At 35.1% G+C, this 19,900-nt stretch overlaps 1 protein-coding gene across 2 annotated transcripts in view; it reads left to right on the top strand.

Annotated features, from left to right (window-relative positions):
* APAF1 (apoptotic peptidase activating factor 1) overlaps positions 1-18,348 on the top strand; it is a 31,028-nt gene extending 12,680 nt beyond the window's left edge. For both annotated transcript variants that reach the window (XM_083859928.1, XM_083859929.1), the window contains exons 12-27: positions 188-366; positions 1,747-1,873; positions 3,820-3,945; positions 4,584-4,715; positions 5,499-5,624; positions 6,676-6,837; positions 7,106-7,234; positions 7,955-8,080; positions 8,929-9,048; positions 9,671-9,796; positions 10,150-10,275; positions 11,680-11,799; positions 12,130-12,255; positions 12,984-13,109; positions 13,565-13,711; positions 16,709-18,348. In XM_083859928.1, coding sequence (XP_083716054.1) covers positions 188-366; positions 1,747-1,873; positions 3,820-3,945; positions 4,584-4,715; positions 5,499-5,624; positions 6,676-6,837; positions 7,106-7,234; positions 7,955-8,080; positions 8,929-9,048; positions 9,671-9,796; positions 10,150-10,275; positions 11,680-11,799; positions 12,130-12,255; positions 12,984-13,109; positions 13,565-13,711; positions 16,709-16,864 — 2,154 coding nt within the window. In that variant the 3' untranslated portion in view covers positions 16,865-18,348. The remainder of the gene's footprint in view (positions 1-187; positions 367-1,746; positions 1,874-3,819; positions 3,946-4,583; positions 4,716-5,498; positions 5,625-6,675; positions 6,838-7,105; positions 7,235-7,954; positions 8,081-8,928; positions 9,049-9,670; positions 9,797-10,149; positions 10,276-11,679; positions 11,800-12,129; positions 12,256-12,983; positions 13,110-13,564; positions 13,712-16,708) is intronic.
* Positions 18,349-19,900: the final 1,552 nt, after the last annotated feature.

Raw genomic sequence — 19,900 nt, 5'->3', positions numbered from 1 at the left:
AGGATATTATATTTTCTGAATAGGATAATGAAATATTTCAATCTATTGTATGTGTTTGCTAATATAACTTAATAGAAAATTAGAGCTAAGGGCTTCTGTAAGAATATTAGCTGTATAGAAATTTTAAAAAGCAAGGAAATAAATCCCAAGATAAATCTCTCTTATCAAATATCTGCTCTGTATTTAGGATACCACAGTGCGTGAGAACTTCCAGGAATTTCTGTCTTTAAATGGGCACCTTCTTGGACGGCAGCCTTTTCCTGACATCATTCAGCTGGGTCTTTGCCAGCCAGAGACATCAGAGGTGTATCAACAGGCCAAGCTACATGCTCAGAGGGAAACAGGAACATTTTATTTGGAGTGGATGTAAGTAGCTGCAGTCTGTCTGCTGATATGCTGATCCCTAGAGCAAGGAAATCATTTAATGTACAACTAAATACCTTGTATGGTAATAAAAGGATTTTTGTAAGAACTGCTGGGTTCTTTTCCTGGGGAAAGAAGGTGTAATAATTTTCAAGAACTTGTGGGAGAAGGGGAACCCTGGATATGTAAGGCGTCAAGTTAGTAATAATTACATGAAAATAAATTGAGTAATAGATTTACTTCAGTATTTGATTATTGTTCCTTTTATATAACAATGCAAAGATGAAAATATGATACTTTGAGTCTTCTTTAAATATTTTTATTTTAAAATTAGAATTGTAGTGCAAGTATTGGGTATGTTAGAGTATGTTTTTAGATTTTAAAGTAAACCATGATTTTAAAAGCAAAGTTTTATAAAGTAGTGAGATGAGAAATTGTAATCTCTACACAGTCTTGAAATTTCTCCTATTTAAACAATTCTTTCTTGTTGTATTTTTAGAAGTTTTTAAAGGAAAAAGTTTACAGATCTGCACATTTTCCCAGCCTTGTCCAATAGTCAGTTGACCATGTAACTCTCTTTGATTCTGTTTGACATTTCTCTTCTGATATTTATAGCACTTACTGCCTATGAAACAGAGTCACTCCATGTCAAGCAATTATAGTAAGAGGCAGACAAATTAGTCTCCTCTCTCAGTATTTTATTTAGCAAAAGTGCTTGGAAATTGCACAATTCAGAAGAGTTATATCCAGTTATATCCAGAGAGAGATGTTTTGGTCATTCATCACCAAGTCATCTCATTACAGTGCCAGCTTTCTGTGTTAAGATCTGGCTAAACACGATGATCGTGATTGCTACTAACTCTTTAAGTTTTTGTTGAAGTGAGGCAAGAATCATCTAAGGTGTGTTAGAACCTGTACCTAATCTCTGATTGAGAAGTGCTGATAGTCACAGATCTTATTTAGCTTTCCAGAGATAAGAATTGAGCCATTGTCGTGAAAATTAAGGAAATTTGCGAAGATCTAAGCAAATCTACAGATGTTTTTTAATATGCTTGAAAAGGAAGAGTTCTCCTGCAGGAGAACAAGAATTCTCAGAAAAAAGTTTAGATTTGGAAATAGCACCTTTCAGATCATAAAAATGTTATCTTTCTTGGTCTCTAAGCTGTAACTTTTGGAGCACAATATAAACCTCTGGATCAGTGTTGGAATTTGTGTTTCCTTTATTAGTTCAGCATGAAGGTTAAGAGTTGAGGTGTAAAGGATTGATTGTTTTGCTTGTTCATGAAGCTTGCTGCTCAAGGTGTGTGAAAAAGTGTTAATCTTCTTAGAGATAATTTTGAATAATACAAAAATGCTCATCTAAATAATTGTCTTACCCTGTAGAAATAAAAAATCCTTGAAAAATCTCTCCCGTCTGGTTGTTCGTCCACATAGAGATGCAGTTTACCATGCCTGCTTTTCTAAGGATAGACAAAGAATAGCATCATGTGGTGCTGATAAAACACTTCAGGTAAGACACCTATGCATGAGCAAAAGAGATGCTGTGTATCATTTTGAAAACATTTGTTAAACAGTCCTGTCACTTTTCTTCTGTTGCTGTGTGGAGATATTTGGATCTAGATCATAATTGGAGACAGATGATTGAAAAAGATGTATTATTGCATAAACATCATGTTCAGAATAGTAAGCATTATCTTCAAGAGCTGAATGGTGTGATATTAGGTTTTGTACCTTCACTGCCCTAATGTGGGAAAATGAGATGTTATGGGAAAGGTCACAGCCCAGCAATGCACCCTAGCTTATTTAATATTTGCCTACAAAAATACTATTTCCAGTTGTAGTAGACTTTCTACAATACAGAGGAGTAGTAAGATCTTTTAGGTACAGCTTTACTATTTATATGGGATAATAGTTGACATTTTGCCATTTGGTGTTTAATTAGTAAAATGCCTTAATATAAAAGAAATATATCTGTGGGGAAAATGCCTGAAGCTGAGGATGGTATTAAATTGGAAAGAGGCCCAAAGTGCTTAGAGAGCAGATTAGAAGAGACAGAGAGGAACATGACTATTATAAATTTGCCAGCAGTCTGCCTGGAGGGGAGTCAGTCAGCTCTCAAGAAAACTAGCAATCAGCCAGCCAGTAACCTGGTAAAGTACCCATGTTCCAGACAGCCAAAGGTAAGAGAAAAGAACAACTTTGCTGCAAACCTTTGGTATTGTTTTGTATGCTTGAGGAGTTGAGTACTAAGTTGCTGTTCATTTGGCTACATACTGTGTTGTTACTGAGTTTTTTATTTGCTTATTTTATTTGCTGGCCTGTATGGTGTTATGATGATGGCATCCACTTAGGAGATGCCTTGTGGGTGTACTCATGCTGTGCTGCAGTTGCTGTGCTGGGCTTCTCTATTAATGGCCTCATTATTGACACTGCAGTTTGCTTGTTTTTCTTCATTTTACACCCAAATCTGTGGATTGCAATTGCATTTAAACTAAACTTTCATTGAAGAAACAATAGGAAAATTAGCTATAATACGTCTTTAATTTTTTAACCTTGAGCTTATTCATGTTTTTACTAATTACGACTTAAGCTTTTCGGTTTTCAAGGCTACTTAAAAAAATGATTGCTAGATTAGGAACATGTATTTTGCAGAACTTACTGTGAAGGTACATTTTCTGTTACTTCAGTACTTACATTCTTATTTGAACAAATCCCAACCATTTAACTGTCACTGGTATTTCTGTTCAATAAAAAAAAATCTGAAAAGTGCTGTAAAGACCATCTTGTGGTTTGTTTTAATAATTAAGAATATGTAACCTAAGATGGAAAGGGAGATACCTGATCTCCAGTGCCTCCCCACTCCACACTGTAAAGTTAAATCCCAGAATTTGCGGTAATTGATTTATATGCTGGCACTTTTCCCCAACTGTCCTTTCATTGCCTATGTCTAACTTGAGACTGAAACGTGTGACAATTTTCCTGTCCATTTTGCTCTACTTATTTTTGGTTTTTGTTCCTCCAATCATCAATTCTGCTGAAACTCTTACTTCAGATATATGGGTATCCCATATATATAAAACTGGAATTTGTAGTTTTAAGAATATCTTCAATTTAGTTAATAGATTTGTGTTTTGCAGTTACTGTTAAAATATACTGTGAAAGGGCATGGCTCTTGGCTTAAAGAGTGGCATTAGAACATTTCTTGAACAGTTTTAAACAGTTTTAAACATTTTTCAAACATTTTTAAAAATCAGTTTTCACTAGAATTTTCTCTTATAATTTCTATCATCCTGGCCAAACTTTATGTTATTGTCCCTGAAATTATGAATGCTTTCAAAAATCAACCCATTTTTTAAGAGCTTGCATAAAGAGAGCTGTTTGAGATGATAAAAGAAACTTATATATGTGCTTTAAAATTGTCTGCAAGTTATAAGGTTTTACTGTTCCTTGGTTTAGGTGTTTAAAGCCGAAAGTGGAGAGAGAATCCTGGAGATAAATGCCCATGATGATGAAATACTCTGTTGCGCTTTTTCTGCAGATGGTGAATTTGTAGCAACTTGTTCAAGTGATAAAAAAGTCAAGGTAAGGGAATAAGGAAAAGATTATTCTTTTTTTCAAACTCATAATTTGAATTTGAATTTTAACTAACTCAGCATAGATTCTTAAAACTAAAGGTGTTTTAAACTGTCTTAAATATTATGTAGATAATTCAATACTTGACAAACAGAAAAGCCTCACTTGTTACATAAAATAAAAGATACTTAATATTAACATTGTGCATGCAGAATTAACCACTTGTTTTATTTGTATTATTGGATGTTTCTTTTTAACTAGAACATAATGTGTGAGTCCAGTCCTATTCATAACATGAGATGAATCTATCCAGAGTTCTTTTTTTAATGCTTCTTTTCTGTTATTGTTACCTGTGAAATAGTTAGGATTTTTAATTCCTCATTATAGTATCAAAATCTTGTTGGAAGTCCAGAATTTATCAGATTCTAATGTGAATTATAGCCTTTCCCTTCATAATGTCTTGCTTTTTTTTTTTTTTTTTTAGACATATAATCTTTCTCTTCAAAATATTTTTAGGACTTTATCTGTACCTTTATCTGTATCTTTATTCTGTATCTTTTAACTGTGACTTTATCTGTTGCCAGATTTTTAAAAACAATTACTTTAACTATATTTAAAAGCCTTTTTCATCTTTCAATTCTGCCTAGGTCTGGAATTCAAGAACAGGCCAGTGTAGGTGTATATATGAAGAACACTCCGAGCAGGTCAATTGCTGCCAGTTCAATAACAAAAGTGGTCAGTACCTTCTAGCCACCTGCTCAAATGACACTTTCATCAAAGTAAGTGAAAAAGCTTGAGATTATTCTCATGCTGTTTGTTATAACAGGGTAGTTATTGATTATTACATTACAGGTCATAGGGTGGAGACAGATACATGACTGGAGTCACCGATGGTCATGAGACAAACAGCTCAGTTTATTGTTAAGTGTCCTGACTATTGATGTGTAAATGTATCTAAACACTGTAATGGGTTTTAAACAAAGTAATGAGTTTTTTAATGAGCCTGCTAGAAGAGACATGGTAACAGATCAAGAGTATTGACTACAGCTCTGTAGTCAGATTTCAGCAAGGCAAAATAGAAGTGTTTATGCTCAGCAAAGGAGAATGGGCAAGTCCTCTGTTCGTAGGGCATGAACGTGAGGGCTTTGGCCTGATGATGTTCTGACTGTTCAAGACTAACTTGAGAGATTTCATTTTTGTTAAAGTGTGTAAGCTACATAATTCTAATTTAGGAAGCTGAAAAGGAATGAGGCAAGACAAAGCTTTTTTCTCTGAGGAAAGTTTCAGTAATTTTATGCTGGTCAGGGGCGTTGTCTGCACTGTACAGAAAGTCTTAACTAGATTTATGTAATTCTGATGTTAATAGTTTTCATGCATCTTCCCAGATAGAGGTAAATTGTAGGGTAGCCTGGGGCATAGCATCCAATCCATGAGCATGTGGGTAAAACTAAGAAAAAATAAAGTGATGTTTTGGTTGCCAGTGTGTGACTTTGAAAAGAGCACGAATGATCTGTCTTTGATTCATGAAGGTGATGATATTTATATGTTTATTTCTCTTACAGATTTGGGATTTGAATGAAAAATACTGTAGAAATACAATGATAGGTCATGAAAATTCTGTCAATCACTGCAGATTTTCACCAAATGATGAATATGTTGCTAGCTGCTCAACAGATGGAACAGTAAAGGTATACAGTACATTTTTAAATCAGCCCTTTGTTTTGATGATGAATGGGCAGATTGTGCATCAAATACAAAATATGGATAAGAAAATTTTGTCTGCCTGATCAGCTTTATTGAATTAAATCCTGAAGCATTTGACTATTGGTCCCATTTGTAATGCAAGATTTTGAGATGGCTTGTCCAGTACCAGGAAAAAGAAGTTGACTGCTTGTGTTGCAAATAAATTCTAACTAGCCTCATTTTGAATATTTTTGCCCCATAATGCACTTTGTTAAGAAAACTTGAGTGGGGAGTAAAAATTGTTTAATCAGAAATAGTAGTAAGTTCTTAGGTTAATTGAAAGTTTTGTCATCTCTGAAAATGGATCATCAGGAGACATAAAAATTAAAAGCAATTTCCTTGAGCCATTTTCTTCTATGCACTAGAAAACGGAGAGGTTTGTGTTTTTCTGTGAATGTAAGTATTATTTTTATTGTCTTTAGTTGCAACAGAATTATGCTATTTCAGAACTGCAATTCTTAAAACGCTGATAATGTCTCTATGTAGTTGCTAAATCAGGAAAGAAGGATTGCTATAGCTGTTGTTCATAAGGAAAAATGTGGTGAAGGGGACAAAAATGCTCCCTAGATTTTTGGCAGGTCCCTCAATGAAAGGTGCAAAGCTAGGTGTATACCAGATTTCTCATGGTGAGTAGATTGTTTACAGAGTTTTAGGGCAGGTGTTATTTTTGGTTTTATTCTTTTTTTAAGTAGAAGTTGAGGCAGCATTGTAGCTGGAATGATAAGAGGCAAGAAGCCAAGGAGAGGGTTCTGCTACAGCATAATCATCTTTGTGGTTTGTTTTTATGTCTTAATTTGTTTTTCTCCTTTTTTAAAATATGTAAATCATTTGGACTTGTCAATATTCTAATACAATTTGTTGACTGGGGAACGTAACAAGGGGCTTTTCTATTTTATTCCCTGCCCTTTTTTCTTAAGAAGTAATTGGGAGCTCTCTCCTCTTGTATTGTGTACCTACATCAGCCAAGAGATTGTGTCTATTTCCTGTTTATTCCAGCTTTGGGAAGCACGCTCAGGAAATGAATTGAAAAGTATTGAAATAAAAGATTTCTTCAAAAATGCAGATGAGCAACCAGATGATGTGGAGGTTTTAGTAAAATGTTGCTCTTGGTCCAGAAATGGTAACATGATTTTGGTGGTAGCCAAAAATAAGCTTTTGGTAAGTACCTCACTTAAGTAATCTTTTGGAGGTAATGTATTACAATATAGGTAGAAATTATGATTACAGATAAAATTCCAGGTCATTAAGAGCTTTCAAATAGAAGTGCCTGATTTCAAGTGTGTGTAAACAAAAACTTGTGGTCAACAAACTTTTGACTAAGAGAAATACCTTCTGAATTCAGGAATGTACAGTCTTGAGCATATAATCTATGTGTCTATAGTGAAGTCATTCAAACAAGATTTCTATTGTAATTCTGTGTTCACAGCTTTTTGATATCAACACATGTGGTTTGTTAACTCAAGTCGTCGTCAGTCATCACAGCACAATCCAATACTGCGACTTCTGTCCTGGGGATGAGTTAGTAGCAGTTGCTTTGTCTCACTGTTCTGTTGAAGTAAGTGTCTGCAGTATACCACGGAAGACTACTTGCAATTTAAAATGCTACATTTTTCCTGATAGTTTCTTTTATGCAGAGGTGAAACAAATGCAGCTATTTTGATGTGCTCCATTCTTTTTAATTTTCATTTGCCTTTTAAATTTAAAATACCAGCTGGGAAATAATGTTTCAAAGTTACATGTTCATTTTTGACAATGGAACCTACATTTATCTAAAACTTGACTAGTCTACTAAGTTTATCTAAAACTACTCTTGTCCCTCTCAGGAGTATTGCTTAACTCAAACCAAACCCTCTCTCCTTCTGTGTGCTAGTACATAAGAAGGAAGGAAACATCTAGAATAACTTTGCTAGGCTAGCATGGCTAAAGTAGGTCTGTACAAATACCAAGTTTTAGGTTGGGGTTGGTTTGGGGGTTTTTGTTGTTGTTTTGGGGTCTTTTGGTTTTTCAATCTGTATAGTCAAGTAGGACTTGTATTTCCTTTTTACTGTGATTTTTTTTTCCTGTGTCTTTTAAAATCATGGCAGTCACAGAGGCTGCTGATTCAATTTCCCTGACCATTGAAATTTGATAAGCATGCACAGTTCTTGTTGCATTTGATTTCAGAATAAGAATTAAGAAAATACTAGCAGACATAGTAACTCGGTGTACTCGCACTGTATTCCCTTTAAATGCAATCTAAATCTGTTTGAGTTTTTCTTTCATATTTTTATTGTAGTTATGGAATATTAAATCTTTATCAAAAGTGGCATATTGCAGAGGACACACGAGCTGGGTTCACTGTGTGACATTTTCCCCAGATGGATCTTTATTTCTGACTTCATCTGATGACCAGACAATACGTGTAAGATAACTTCTTCTTTGAAATATCTGAATTTAGGTAGATATTATTAAGTCACTCATTTAAGAAAATGTTTATTGTGAAATCATATATAATTTAATATATATAAAAACATACTTATGTATTTTTATGTAAGTTTATAGTCAATATAAATTAAAATATTTGTTATAAAATAATTTACATATAGTAAAATGTGCCAGGTTTTTTGTTTTAATTACTGTTTATCTAATTTTTCTCTATATCTATATGATTTTTTTAAATCTAGTGGCACTTCAAGAATAATTATAACCTTCTGGGGTTTTTTACATTTTATCTGAATTTGGAAATTTGAAGGTTTTTGGGGATTCTAGCAGACTTAATCTGTTTCATTGTTAGATATATTTGCCTGTTAATATTTAGGATAGATTTCTGTAATTGTGATGTCTCATTAAAACCTGTGAAAATAGGACTATATCTTACCAAGGTAACCTTTCCTTTTCTCCCAAGTTAACACATACATTCTTGAAATTTTGAAAGCAATTGAAATATAGAAAGCTGTATTTCATATTTTTTGTAATTGGGTTTTAATGCTGCACTTTGGATTAGGAAACTTTGGATGTTACAGCTATGACTCTAAACACAGGGAGTCTTGTGGTCAGGCTGGGAAAAAAAGTTCTGTTTCATCTGTTGGAATCACTATAGTAATAGAACAGCTTTCCCTAGTATCAAAACCAGCAGAAGCATCGTTTGCATTGTTTTAAAAAGTCAGTTATTTGCAAGTTTATAAGCCTTTGGTTTACAGGTGCTGTTACTCAGCAAATTTTATGTCTTGTTCTTTAATAAAGCTAACAAAATACTGTGTTCTTCAACAGATCTGGGAAACAAAGAAGGTGTGCAAGTCTTCTGATGCTGTGCTGAAAAGTGACCTGGATGTTGTGTTTCACAATGGTGAAGTGATGATTTTAGCCATCTACAATCATAAGAATTTACAAGTAAGATGTATTTACCAATATTTTAGTACATTTAAATGCTACCTGCAAATCTCAGTAGAAAACTGAGGAAGCACTGAAAGAACCTCTTGTTCTTGGCTTTCAAGAGTTGAATCTGTAGCAGATGACTCAATGTATGATAACATTTTTGTATCTAGACACTGTGCCTAGTTTAGTAAGTGAAAAAATGGGGTTTGAGGGGAAATTTCTACCCTGATGTTGAAGCTGGGTCTGGATGCAGAGGACCAGAGCTCTTATGCCTTCATGATGGGGGTCTGTGTGCACAGCAATGTATAACATGTGCAGCACCTATAGACCAGGTGTTATGCTAGGAAAGCAAATTATGTAATGCTTCAAAGCTCTGCATAACAGCTGAAGGAATCCTCCCCAACTAGGGCAGTGAGACATGTGAGCCCAGGTTTGTGCTGAAGGAAATAGTGGCTACACTCTGTGGGCCCTGCCACACCAAGTGCTAAGTACACCAACATCCAAAGTGGTTTATGAAAGTAACTCATAATTTAAAGTTCATAACTGGTCCCTTTGTCGTTCTCAGCTCTATACTGTAATTTATTTAAGTTTAAATTTTAAAATATTGTAATACCTTAATTACCTTCCTGTTTTACAGCTAATCAATGGAAATACAGACAATGTTATTATGCAGACAGCAGCCCAAGAATCCCCCATTTCCTGCTGTTGCTTAAGTGAAGATCTTAAATTTGCAGCTTTTGGACAGGAGAGTGGAACAATAAAGGTATTAAATCCTAAATCAGATTTTAAAACCAGTAGGAAAACATTTTTCTTAATGCTTTTTCTTTTTAAATAAATGTCATTTGGATGACTTTGTAAAATAATATTCTTCAATAAAGTAATTCAATTTACATTTGTGAATGATGTCTAAATTAAAAATACTTAAAAGTAATGCTAATAATCTAGCTCTGAATTTTCATTTTACCAGATTAAGCTAATAGGAATTTTTGGTTGTTCCAATCCAGTGATTTAAAATCATGAATTTACAATCTCATGTTATTTAAAAAATAATTTGCGTTTTCTGGTTTTCCTCAAGTGTGTCAAATAAATTCAATTATTCCATTCTTTATTGTAAAGGTACTACAGTTGTCAGATGGGAAGATTTTGAAGTCCTGGGAGGCCTACAGGACATCTGTGCAGCATTGTCGATTTACATCCGATTGTCAGACTCTCATCTTAAGTGCTCATTATTCAGTTATACAGGTTTGGGCAAGATTTAAAAAGATAATGCTGTTTCAAATAAAGGACTTTTATGCTACAGATAATGTAAACTCAGTAAATGGCTACTGTATTCTGTATTGCTCCATCCAGGAGCAAGGGACTGTAGAAAGCGTAGCTTTTATTTATGCCTTATGTGATAATAAATATTACAGATGTTTAATTTTTACTGCTATGGACAATAGAAAGACTTTGAGAAGAGTAAAAGAAACATTAGTTGTCAAACAAGGTGACTCAGCAGTTCTGAAATGAGGGTTTGGGATGCTGTCAGTGTGCATGCTTCCACTATGTCGGGGAATGATGTAAAAAGCCTGAGCGGGCTGATGCGCCCACCCTGTCCAGTGCAGTGCTGAAAACAGCTAGAAATAGAACAGCTGCACTAATGTGGGCTCGAATTAGGAACCTCTGTTTCTCAGCAATATGGGTTTGCTCCAGAGGTGCATTCTGATGTATCCATGTTAGCATTGTCCACTTCAGGGGTGCAGTTGTGCAGTACAGATCAGTGTCTCAGTCTGAGCTTGCTGAGCCCTAGTCTGTCCTGCAGAGCACTTCAGAGTGCTGCCGGCATCCCTAAGCATGTGGTCCAGCTGCTCAGGAGTTGTCAGCCCAAGTAGCCGAACCTGGAGTTTGAATAAAACCTCCAAAGCACCCCGGGGTGCTGATCCTCAGCCTTGGGATCCTTCTGGCTTGCCGTGGGAAGTGTTCCTGCCGGCCGTCAGCTCCCTCTGGTGGGCTTAAACCCCCAGGACCGTCACCTGCGCACGCTGCTTTCTCTTCACCCTGCTGCAGGAAACCTGTTCCTTTGAAAACTATTACATCATTGCTGTTTAAAATAAATTTATGCTTAATAGCTTTTGTAGAAAACAAATTACACTTAACTCATTTTGCAGTGAATAGTTGAATTAAAAATAGAAGTGTCATTTTGTTATAAAAAGGCAAAGCGAAATGGCAGTTCAATAAATATGCCCTTTAAAAATATGAAAGAAATCTAACTTAAGTAAGCAAAACATGAAGTCTGCCAGGTGAAATAATTCTATATGTTGTTATGATCGAAGGTTTGACCCAAACTACTGAGGTGCCTGAAAGTTATTGATTTTCTTTTTTTTTTTTTTTTAATTATCAGTGAATTTTAAGTATCAAATTCACTTTGCAAATAAGATACATGTGTACTATAGGAAACTCTGTCATTAGTTGACCATTAAATACTATGGCACCCTCAATCTTCAGCATCTCCATTATGGATCACTTCAATATCTAACGTTTTAATTAATCACCACCACCATAAGAACTTGTTATTAGGCCTGTTACTTAAAAATAAAAAGTCAGTTCATGCTTTTTATGTGTGCTGTTTATTTTTCTTAAAAAAATGTATTTTATTTTTATGATTAGGTATGGAATTGGCAGTTGGGTGAATGTGTGTTTCTAAGAGGGCACAAGGAAGCAATCAAGGATTTTAGACTTTTGGAAAATTCAAAAATTCTGTCTTGGTCATTCGATGGAACCGTTAAAGTAAGTAAAAGGCTGTGAACTGAGAAATCACATCAAACACGTTTGACTGTCTCTTGTAATGTTTAGTATTTCCTACATTTTGTGGGGGCAGACATTTTTCTTAATCAATCTTAAAGTGTAAGCTGACTTTTAAGACAAAATTTTGGATTTTCTATTTTCAGTAAGATCTACACTTGTATTTTGAATGTACCAGTGAGTATAACAAAATGTTGGCCACACTAGAACTATGTAGCTGAGTTTTATCCCCAGTATATTGTTGTGTAAGATGAAAGTGTTTTAACCTTTTTACTGTGTTAAAAAAGTAACCTTTTTTTTCTGTATACATGGTAGGTTTGGAATATCACGACTGGAAACCCAGAAAAAGATTTTGCTTGTCATGGAGGTGCTGTTCTTTCCTGTGCTGTTTCACCTGATGGTAGTAGATTTTCATCTGCTTCTGCTGACAAAACTGCAAAGGTTGGTTACCTTCTGTACAGAGATAAAAGTGGTGCCTTATTTGTCCTGAAAAATAATCTATATTTTTTTATTTTGAGGTAACTAGTGTTTATTCAAGTTATCTTTGAATAAGTTATATTTCTAGTTTTAAATTTCCTGTATCCATCAACATGTTTCTAAAGCTGTTGCAATCATTTGCAATTGATCTTTGATATAACTTAATCCTAATGGCTGCTGTACAAATAAAATGCATGGTTAATGCACAACTTTGTGCAAAACACTTTGTTTATTTCTCTGTATCGATTTGTTGCTAGCTTGACTTTCTTAATTTGTAAAGATAAAAAAAATAATTCTGAGACTTCCAGTGAAGTATCTGTTCATAGGTTCAGAAAGAAGGTGCACAAAGTGAACTGGGGCTCCCCATTATGTCCCTAAAGCATTACATTAGATTTCTAAAATATAATTTTCAAGTGATTGATGAATCCTATTTCTATGAACAGCTTTAAACTTTCTTGTAAATATATCGGTTTCATTAAAACGTTTATTCCAAGGAAAGGTACGTACAGTCACTTCAGTAATTCGTAGCAAGTGCATTCTAGTGTGATTCAGGTAATAAAAAAGAAAAACAGACTCTACAGTGTAATACATTCTCAGAAATTCACATACAATTTAATGCTAATGCCTTTTAGAAAGAAATCATAATTGCTTTTGAACTTGTCTTTCACTGCTCTGTAATGTTTTCCATTTAGATATGGAGCTTTGAAAGTTCATCTGTTCTTCATGAACTGAAAGACCATGAGGCCTGTGTGCGGTGCTGTACTTTCTCTCCTAATAACAAACTGTTGGCCACTGGAGATGACAAAGGAGAAATAAGGGTATTGCTCTGATCTTGATGTTATTTTATAATTGAGTTGATTGTCACTTCACAGGCAGAAGAGTTCTTATGTGTTCTGCATGTTTTAATTCCTTAACATTGTGGTGAACAGCAGGGTGAAAATAGCATAGTTTGCCACATGAGGCAGTATTTTGTAACCATATTGATAGATTTATGTTCCATGAATGCTTAGGAACAAATTCACATGAGTTAATAATAATTCTACTGTGAATTGCAGTGTGATTAAATCCTCTATATAAGATACAGTTCTAAGACAAGATTTTTTAAAAATTACTTTGTCACTTCAAGTAGAAGTGACAAAGTAATAGTAGACCCTATTTGCAAGGTTTTGGTTTTTTTCCTCTAATGCAGAAAAATGCATTTCAGGTTTCCTTATTTGAGGCATTTTTTTCCCTTTTAAGTTTCCTTCTATAAATACTCTTTCCTCTCTTTTAGATTTGGGACGTTTTAACAGGTGCATTACTTCACTTCTGCTCCCCAGTTACTGTAGATGAAGGAGAACCAACACATGGGGGTTGGGTAACAGACCTCTCCTTTTCTCCTGACAGTAAAATGCTTGTCTCATCTGGAGGCTATCTTAAGGTAAGCCTTGAAATAATAAAATATCCTGTCATACCTAATTAAATGGCAGTACTCTGAGAATTAAGACTAATTCAATAAGCAAACATGAAACATTTTACTTACCACAAAGCTGCTTCACTTTTGTGATGGTCTAGCACTTTTCACTTCTTCTCATTTCTGCAAGTCCCCTGAAAAAGTCTTTTAAGAATGGTTTGTTTTCACTCTTTACGTTCCATTTTTATTGATTTCAGATTTTTATTTGCAATGTCCTTCCTTAGCATCTTTAATTTTAAGGATCCCAGTCATTTTTGTCTCCCTCGATAGCCACTCAATTTTGGCAGCAGTTGTGTTCTTTGTAATGAGTAGCAAAGTGCTCTATATCAGGCTTCTTTCCTTCTGTTTTGAGATACTTTTTTTTAGGTTTAAATTTTGTCATAAGCAGAAGTTCAGAAGAAATACCGGGTGATGATTTTCTTCCATGAGGGACATTTTATAAGTAATATTTGGAGGAAATCAATGTTTTCAGCAGTCTTTCATTGGTTCAGGCATCTATTTGGCATATGTTTTTTTGGAAAGGTGAAGAGGTGGCCTTTTTTCCAGTCTGGGAATGGATTCTTCATAATTTTAGATTTCTCATGGGGTTTTATGTTGGGTTTTTTTCCACTTGTGATAGCCAACACCTGTTTTTAGAAAGCTGTGTGTTTTCTGTGTGCGTGTGAAATGACAGGTGGCAAAGTTGTCACCTCAGAGGATTGGAGTTTAGCTGATTCTTGGTCAGTGTCCAGCTGTTAGATATGCTATCAGACTAATTCTTTGAAGTCAGTAACCATGTAACAAAGAGTTGAATTTTCTAAGTTAATTTTGAAGGCACCTTCTGATGTTCATTTTATATTAAAGAACAAGACATATTTTGTGTTTCTAGCTTCCTCTTCATTTTATCTTGTGGCTGCACAGTATGGTGTTGTGATGCTTCTTGGAGTGTAGAATGGTTTAGGATGTTAGGGACTTCTGGAATTCATCTAGTCCAGCTCCTTGCTAGAAGTAGTTTGCAGAGTTAGGTAAAATTGTTCAGGGCCTTGCCCCATCCAATATTGTCCCCCAATCCAACAGGGTTGCCTCTGGGCCCTGAAAGTAAGGGCTGACTCTAATCCTCCCTTACCCTCTTATTAGCAGTTGAAGACAGCCTCCTAAACAAATACAGTGCTCTGTCTTCCCTGACATCTGTTCTAGGTATCCAGCCACCTCAATGACCATGTGCTGGACTTGCTCCAGTTTGTCAGTGTTTTTCTTGTATTTGGGCAGGGCTCAACACACTGAACTAACTGTGACTGAACTAACAAGCCACTCGGTTTGTTACCTACCTTGTATTCCACTCAGCCAGTCCTCATCCCTCCAGTTTGACCATGGGGATGCTATGGGAGACTATGCTGTCGGCCTGGCTAAAGTCAAGGTTGCTCACATCCACTGGTCTGGCCATGCTGTTTGGGGAGACACTGTGATTGTCAGAAGTCACTTGGGTGGTTCAGCATGATTTACCTGTGTTGTGTCTCTGCTAGTTGTTCAAGATCACATCCTTGTTTTTCATGTGACTTGAAATGACTTCCAGAAAACTTGTTCCATGATAATCCTGGACACTGGAGTGAAGATTACTGACCTGTAGTTCCCAGTACCTTCTTTGCTCTCTGTGAAAGTATGGCATTGCCTTTTCTCAGTCGTGGGACCATATTCAGTCGTGATGTCTTCTGAAAGTATTGTATTTCTGTTTCTCCTTTGGGATCTACAGATAGATGTGTATGATGTGCATGAAAACATACACAAAAACAGAGCCATTTCGGAGGGGGATACTAGTCAGGGAAAGTCCAGAACATTTCAGGAGTCTGGACCCCTAAAAACTGGACTGAGTTGGACTGTAGAGTTACGTCATCGACATCTTTAAATGAATGAGTCATCTTAGCCACAGATGAGGTGTATCCACCTGTGTACTATTGAACTTGCTGTGTGAGTGGTACTCACTGGCACAGCACCTGCTCATTTATTCAGAACAAAGGTTCAAAAGCTCATTAAGATCCATTTTTGGTTTGGTTATTTTTTTTTTCTTTTTTTGAGGGTGTCTCCATCAAATAAGACACTTAAGGAACAGTGTTTTTAATCAGAGCATTGTAGCTGTGTAGTTGCAAATCTGTATTATGCACATAACTATAATGTTATATCTTTCATGAGATGAGTAAGCTAAAAAGTAGTGATACCATCTGTTTTTCAATGTGATCAAAGTAGAAGGTAATCTGTTGTGATATTTTGCTGCTACACTCAAATGCTGCAGGAATAGAGGGTAGACTTCTTACTGGCACAAGAGAATAACAGCTTTGTGCTGGACTGTGTTAGGTCCAGTTTTGTATTGGTCTACAGTTTTTCTGAGGAATGTGAAAAGACTACGGTAAACTGATAGTTGAAGGTTTCTTGGCTTCTTCATTGTTAGTGCTTACCATGTTATTCTAAAAAATATTAATTGTAATCTCACTGAAAAAGAAGTCAGTCCTACTAAAAAAGCTGTAAATGGTTTCAAACATGTACATGATCAATCCTCTTGTTTGTCTAGCTAAGTTTTTAATTCAGCTATAACTTCAATTATCTGGCAATGTGTTTCATGTATTCATTTGGTTATATGAAAATACATAATTTTTAAAAGTTTGGATATATTGCAGTTATGTCTATTGATTGCATTTTATGATAGGGTAAGGGGCAGTACCTGAATTTATTTTGTATGTTATCTTGACATTTAACAGCTTCAGTCTTCCTGAAGTTTCTTTTCATCTTTAAATATAAGCCTTATATTTAGTAGTTAGTCCTAAACTTATTCTGCTTAAAGATTGTTTATTTTTAATGTTAATTAATTGGATGTTTTAATTTTTAATTCTATCTCTTTGTTAAAAACAGTCAACTAGGGCATGTTAAGTCTGTTAGTAGATTTTATTCTGAACTTCCTTCACTCAACTGAAAGTGTGTTTTTATTTTTTATAGTGGTGGAATGTTACTACTGGAGAATCCTTACAAACCTTCTACACAAATGGAACAAACCTCAAGTCAATACATGTGTCCCCTAATTTCAAAGTATATGTGACTGTTGATAATCTTGGCATTCTTTATGTATTACAGAAGTTCTGCTATATGGGCTGAATGTTGCAAAGATAACCAATTTATTAAGCTGGGAAGAAAATCCTGCTTTGTCTGACAGTCATTAAGCTGTGAATTATATTTAATCATTGCATTCATGATGTTTTCATGTATATTTGTGTACTTTTATGCATGTTTTTTCAAATGAACGTGCATTCAGTCTTCTTTTTAATAAGCATTATTATAATCCTTAAATCTTGATTTGCATATTAAGTATGTTGCTTCCAGTTTTGTAAGGAAATTATATTCAGATTTATTCAAATTAGTTGAAATAATATTAATAGTGAAGAAAGAATAAGCATATAGTACTTTGAAATGATATTTTATGCCACGGCTGATGGCTAAATGCTCTCTAGCCATGGACACAACTGTGTAAGATGTGAAAAAGCTGGTTTTTTGGTGCAATGCAAGGATTTTCATTTAGTACAGAATGGGAAAAAGCAGGGGCATTCTTAATTTGAAAAGTGAAAGCAGCCATGTTGGTGTTTGACATTCAAACCAAGTTGATAGATGTTCAGTTTACAGCAGCTGTGCCTCCCATTTGCAGTGAGAACCTTCATGCTTCAAACCTGTGGAGATAAGGAGCATTTTTTTTTTTTTTTTTGTAACATGTATGAGCTGTTCCTATTAAAGGGAACATCCTGAGTCTTCTTTTCTCACAGCAAAGTCTGAAATTCAATATTATAATTGAAGTGGAAGACACTGTGCCCCATTTCCAGTCAAAGGATGAGTACAGCTAACCAGCTAAAACAAGAGTGGAAATGGCTTAAAAGTTATATATTGAAAAGTATAAGAAGGTGTGAATTTTAGATTTTTTTTTTCTTTTGAAAACAACATTCAGTTTGTACTCTGGAGACACTTTACTGTTGTCAGGTTTGTTTACATGGGATTCTATGCCCAGTTGATCTCTTGCCTGGTAATATGTGATTTTATGCTTTTTCTAATTTTTTTTTTTTTTTAATTTTTACAATCAATTTATAGATTCAAAATAGGGTAGAAATATCAATGTTTTGTACTAATCGTACTTGACAAATGCTTTCTGAATATTTGGGTAACAATGTTTTATTTGGTACCTAGTAAGCCTTTTTATATTCAATTGCCTCTTAACTGCTATGAGCAACTGCACAAGCATTATTATGATTTTCATGTTTTTGTAGCTGGCCGTAGAACACTGTCTACTTGATTGTAAAAAGTACTGTAGCAAGTAACTCAACTGGTACTGAATAATGAATTTTTTACTTTTAGTATTTTTTGTGCGCATTTCATAAAATTTAATGGCATTCTTAGTATTTCCCTGTTTTTGACAATCACTAGTTTTTCCTCTTTTCCAACTTGAAATTCTACTCTTTCTAAGGTGCTGTTGAATACGGGTCAGTATAATCAAAATACTGCTGGCAGAAATGTAAAGAGAAGAAATACAACGAAAAAACCATGATGTTTTGTATTCCAAGTATGTACAGTACTTAATAAAGATGATCCAAACAATATTGGCCAAAGTTGTAAATGAATATGAATTCCTGAGTTTTTTTTTTACCTGGGATGGAGGGGGAGTGCTGCATCTTTTATTGTGGTTTTGTTTTCAGTCTAAACATAATGCTGGTTTATAAACTGCATCAAAAGTGCTTTGACACGTGAGCACGGTGTGAGCAACAGTATTAAATATGGGTGCGGAGGGAAAAGGAAACAGAGGGAAAAGAAGGTCTTGGAATATGTTTGGAATGTTCAGAACAGAGTTGCTTCTACTGTCCAGTTTGTAGAGAGCTCATCAGTACCCCCTGGAGTAGCCCAAGATCCAAGGAGCAGGAAGCTTCTCTGAGCCAGTATCTCTCTATCCCGGAGACTGTGCTGTCCTTACTGCTTAGGACCTGTCAGGCTGAACTTAGAGACCCAACCAGGTTAAAAATGTACAGCAAAAATATTTCCCATGAGGAACCATGGGAGAAAGTTCTCTTATCTGAGAACACTAATGAAATTCTGATGATAACAAAAAAATCTGATCACAGTTTAATGCAGAAATCATTGGGTTGCATGAGCTGAGTTCAGAGACAATTGCAATTTTGAAGTGACTAGTAAGCAAATAACACAGAAACTTGAAGAAATGGGAGAGAAATACTACATTCTTGGATATTCTGGAAGAATGACAGGACAGAAGCATTGTGCTTGTTGCTGGAACTGAGGAAGCTGTTCTTCACAGAAGGTGATATTGGGATGGTTGCATTCACATATGTAGAAGTCTGGCGTTGGCTCTAAGTATTTGGAACCAGGAAAGCAACTTCTTCAGTTGAAAATATTTAAGAAGAAAATTTATTGTAATAAAAAATAAGTCTTGCTGTATGATCAGATTTGGCTGTTTTCTTCGATGTTACATGAATTGTAAAGGAAACAAGAGAACTTGGCTAAAAGCAATTTTTTATGTGGTTTGAACATTAGTGGTTCCATTTTTTTTTTAATGTCAGATGAAAATGAGTCAGTCTACATTCAAATTTAACTAATGAGCATTGCAAATTTTATCTAGTCCTTTAACCAAAATTATATGTAAACTTTTTATGTAAACGATTTTTATGTAAACAATTTTTAGGTATACTTCCTATTAACCATGCCTATCAGTTTCTGTAGAAGTTGAGTCCCTTCACTTTGTCGATTAGACCTACAGCTGCTTCACGTATCTTTCTTCTTTTTCCTTAGGAATCATACCCATGTGTGATACACTCAGGAGGATGCTTTGTATTGCCTTAAAGTGCACCACTCCTCCAACTAGTGTTTTCCTTCCCCCCCTCTAATCTTGCTCTGTTTGAAATAGAACTGTGCAGTTAGTGCCCGAGATTTTTCTATATTGATCTCTCGTAGTGCTGGAATGTAGGGGTACAACTGGAACTGGTAACCTGTTGCCAGTAGAAGACTATCCACCACACCAAAATTATTTTGCTTCCTTTTGAAAATCATGCAGTTAAACTCCCTGTTACAGAATGCTGTGCAAATCACTGTTTGAGGGTTTTTTTACAGTTTTTTAATTCAGTGAAATCTCTGTATGGGGCCCTG

Source organism: Zosterops lateralis, assembly GCF_965231275.1.
Source record: "Zosterops lateralis genome assembly, chromosome: 4".
NCBI classification, from domain to species: domain Eukaryota; kingdom Metazoa; phylum Chordata; class Aves; order Passeriformes; family Zosteropidae; genus Zosterops; species Zosterops lateralis.
Note: the sequence above shows the minus strand (reverse complement) of the source record. Positions and strands in the feature narration are given on the sequence as shown.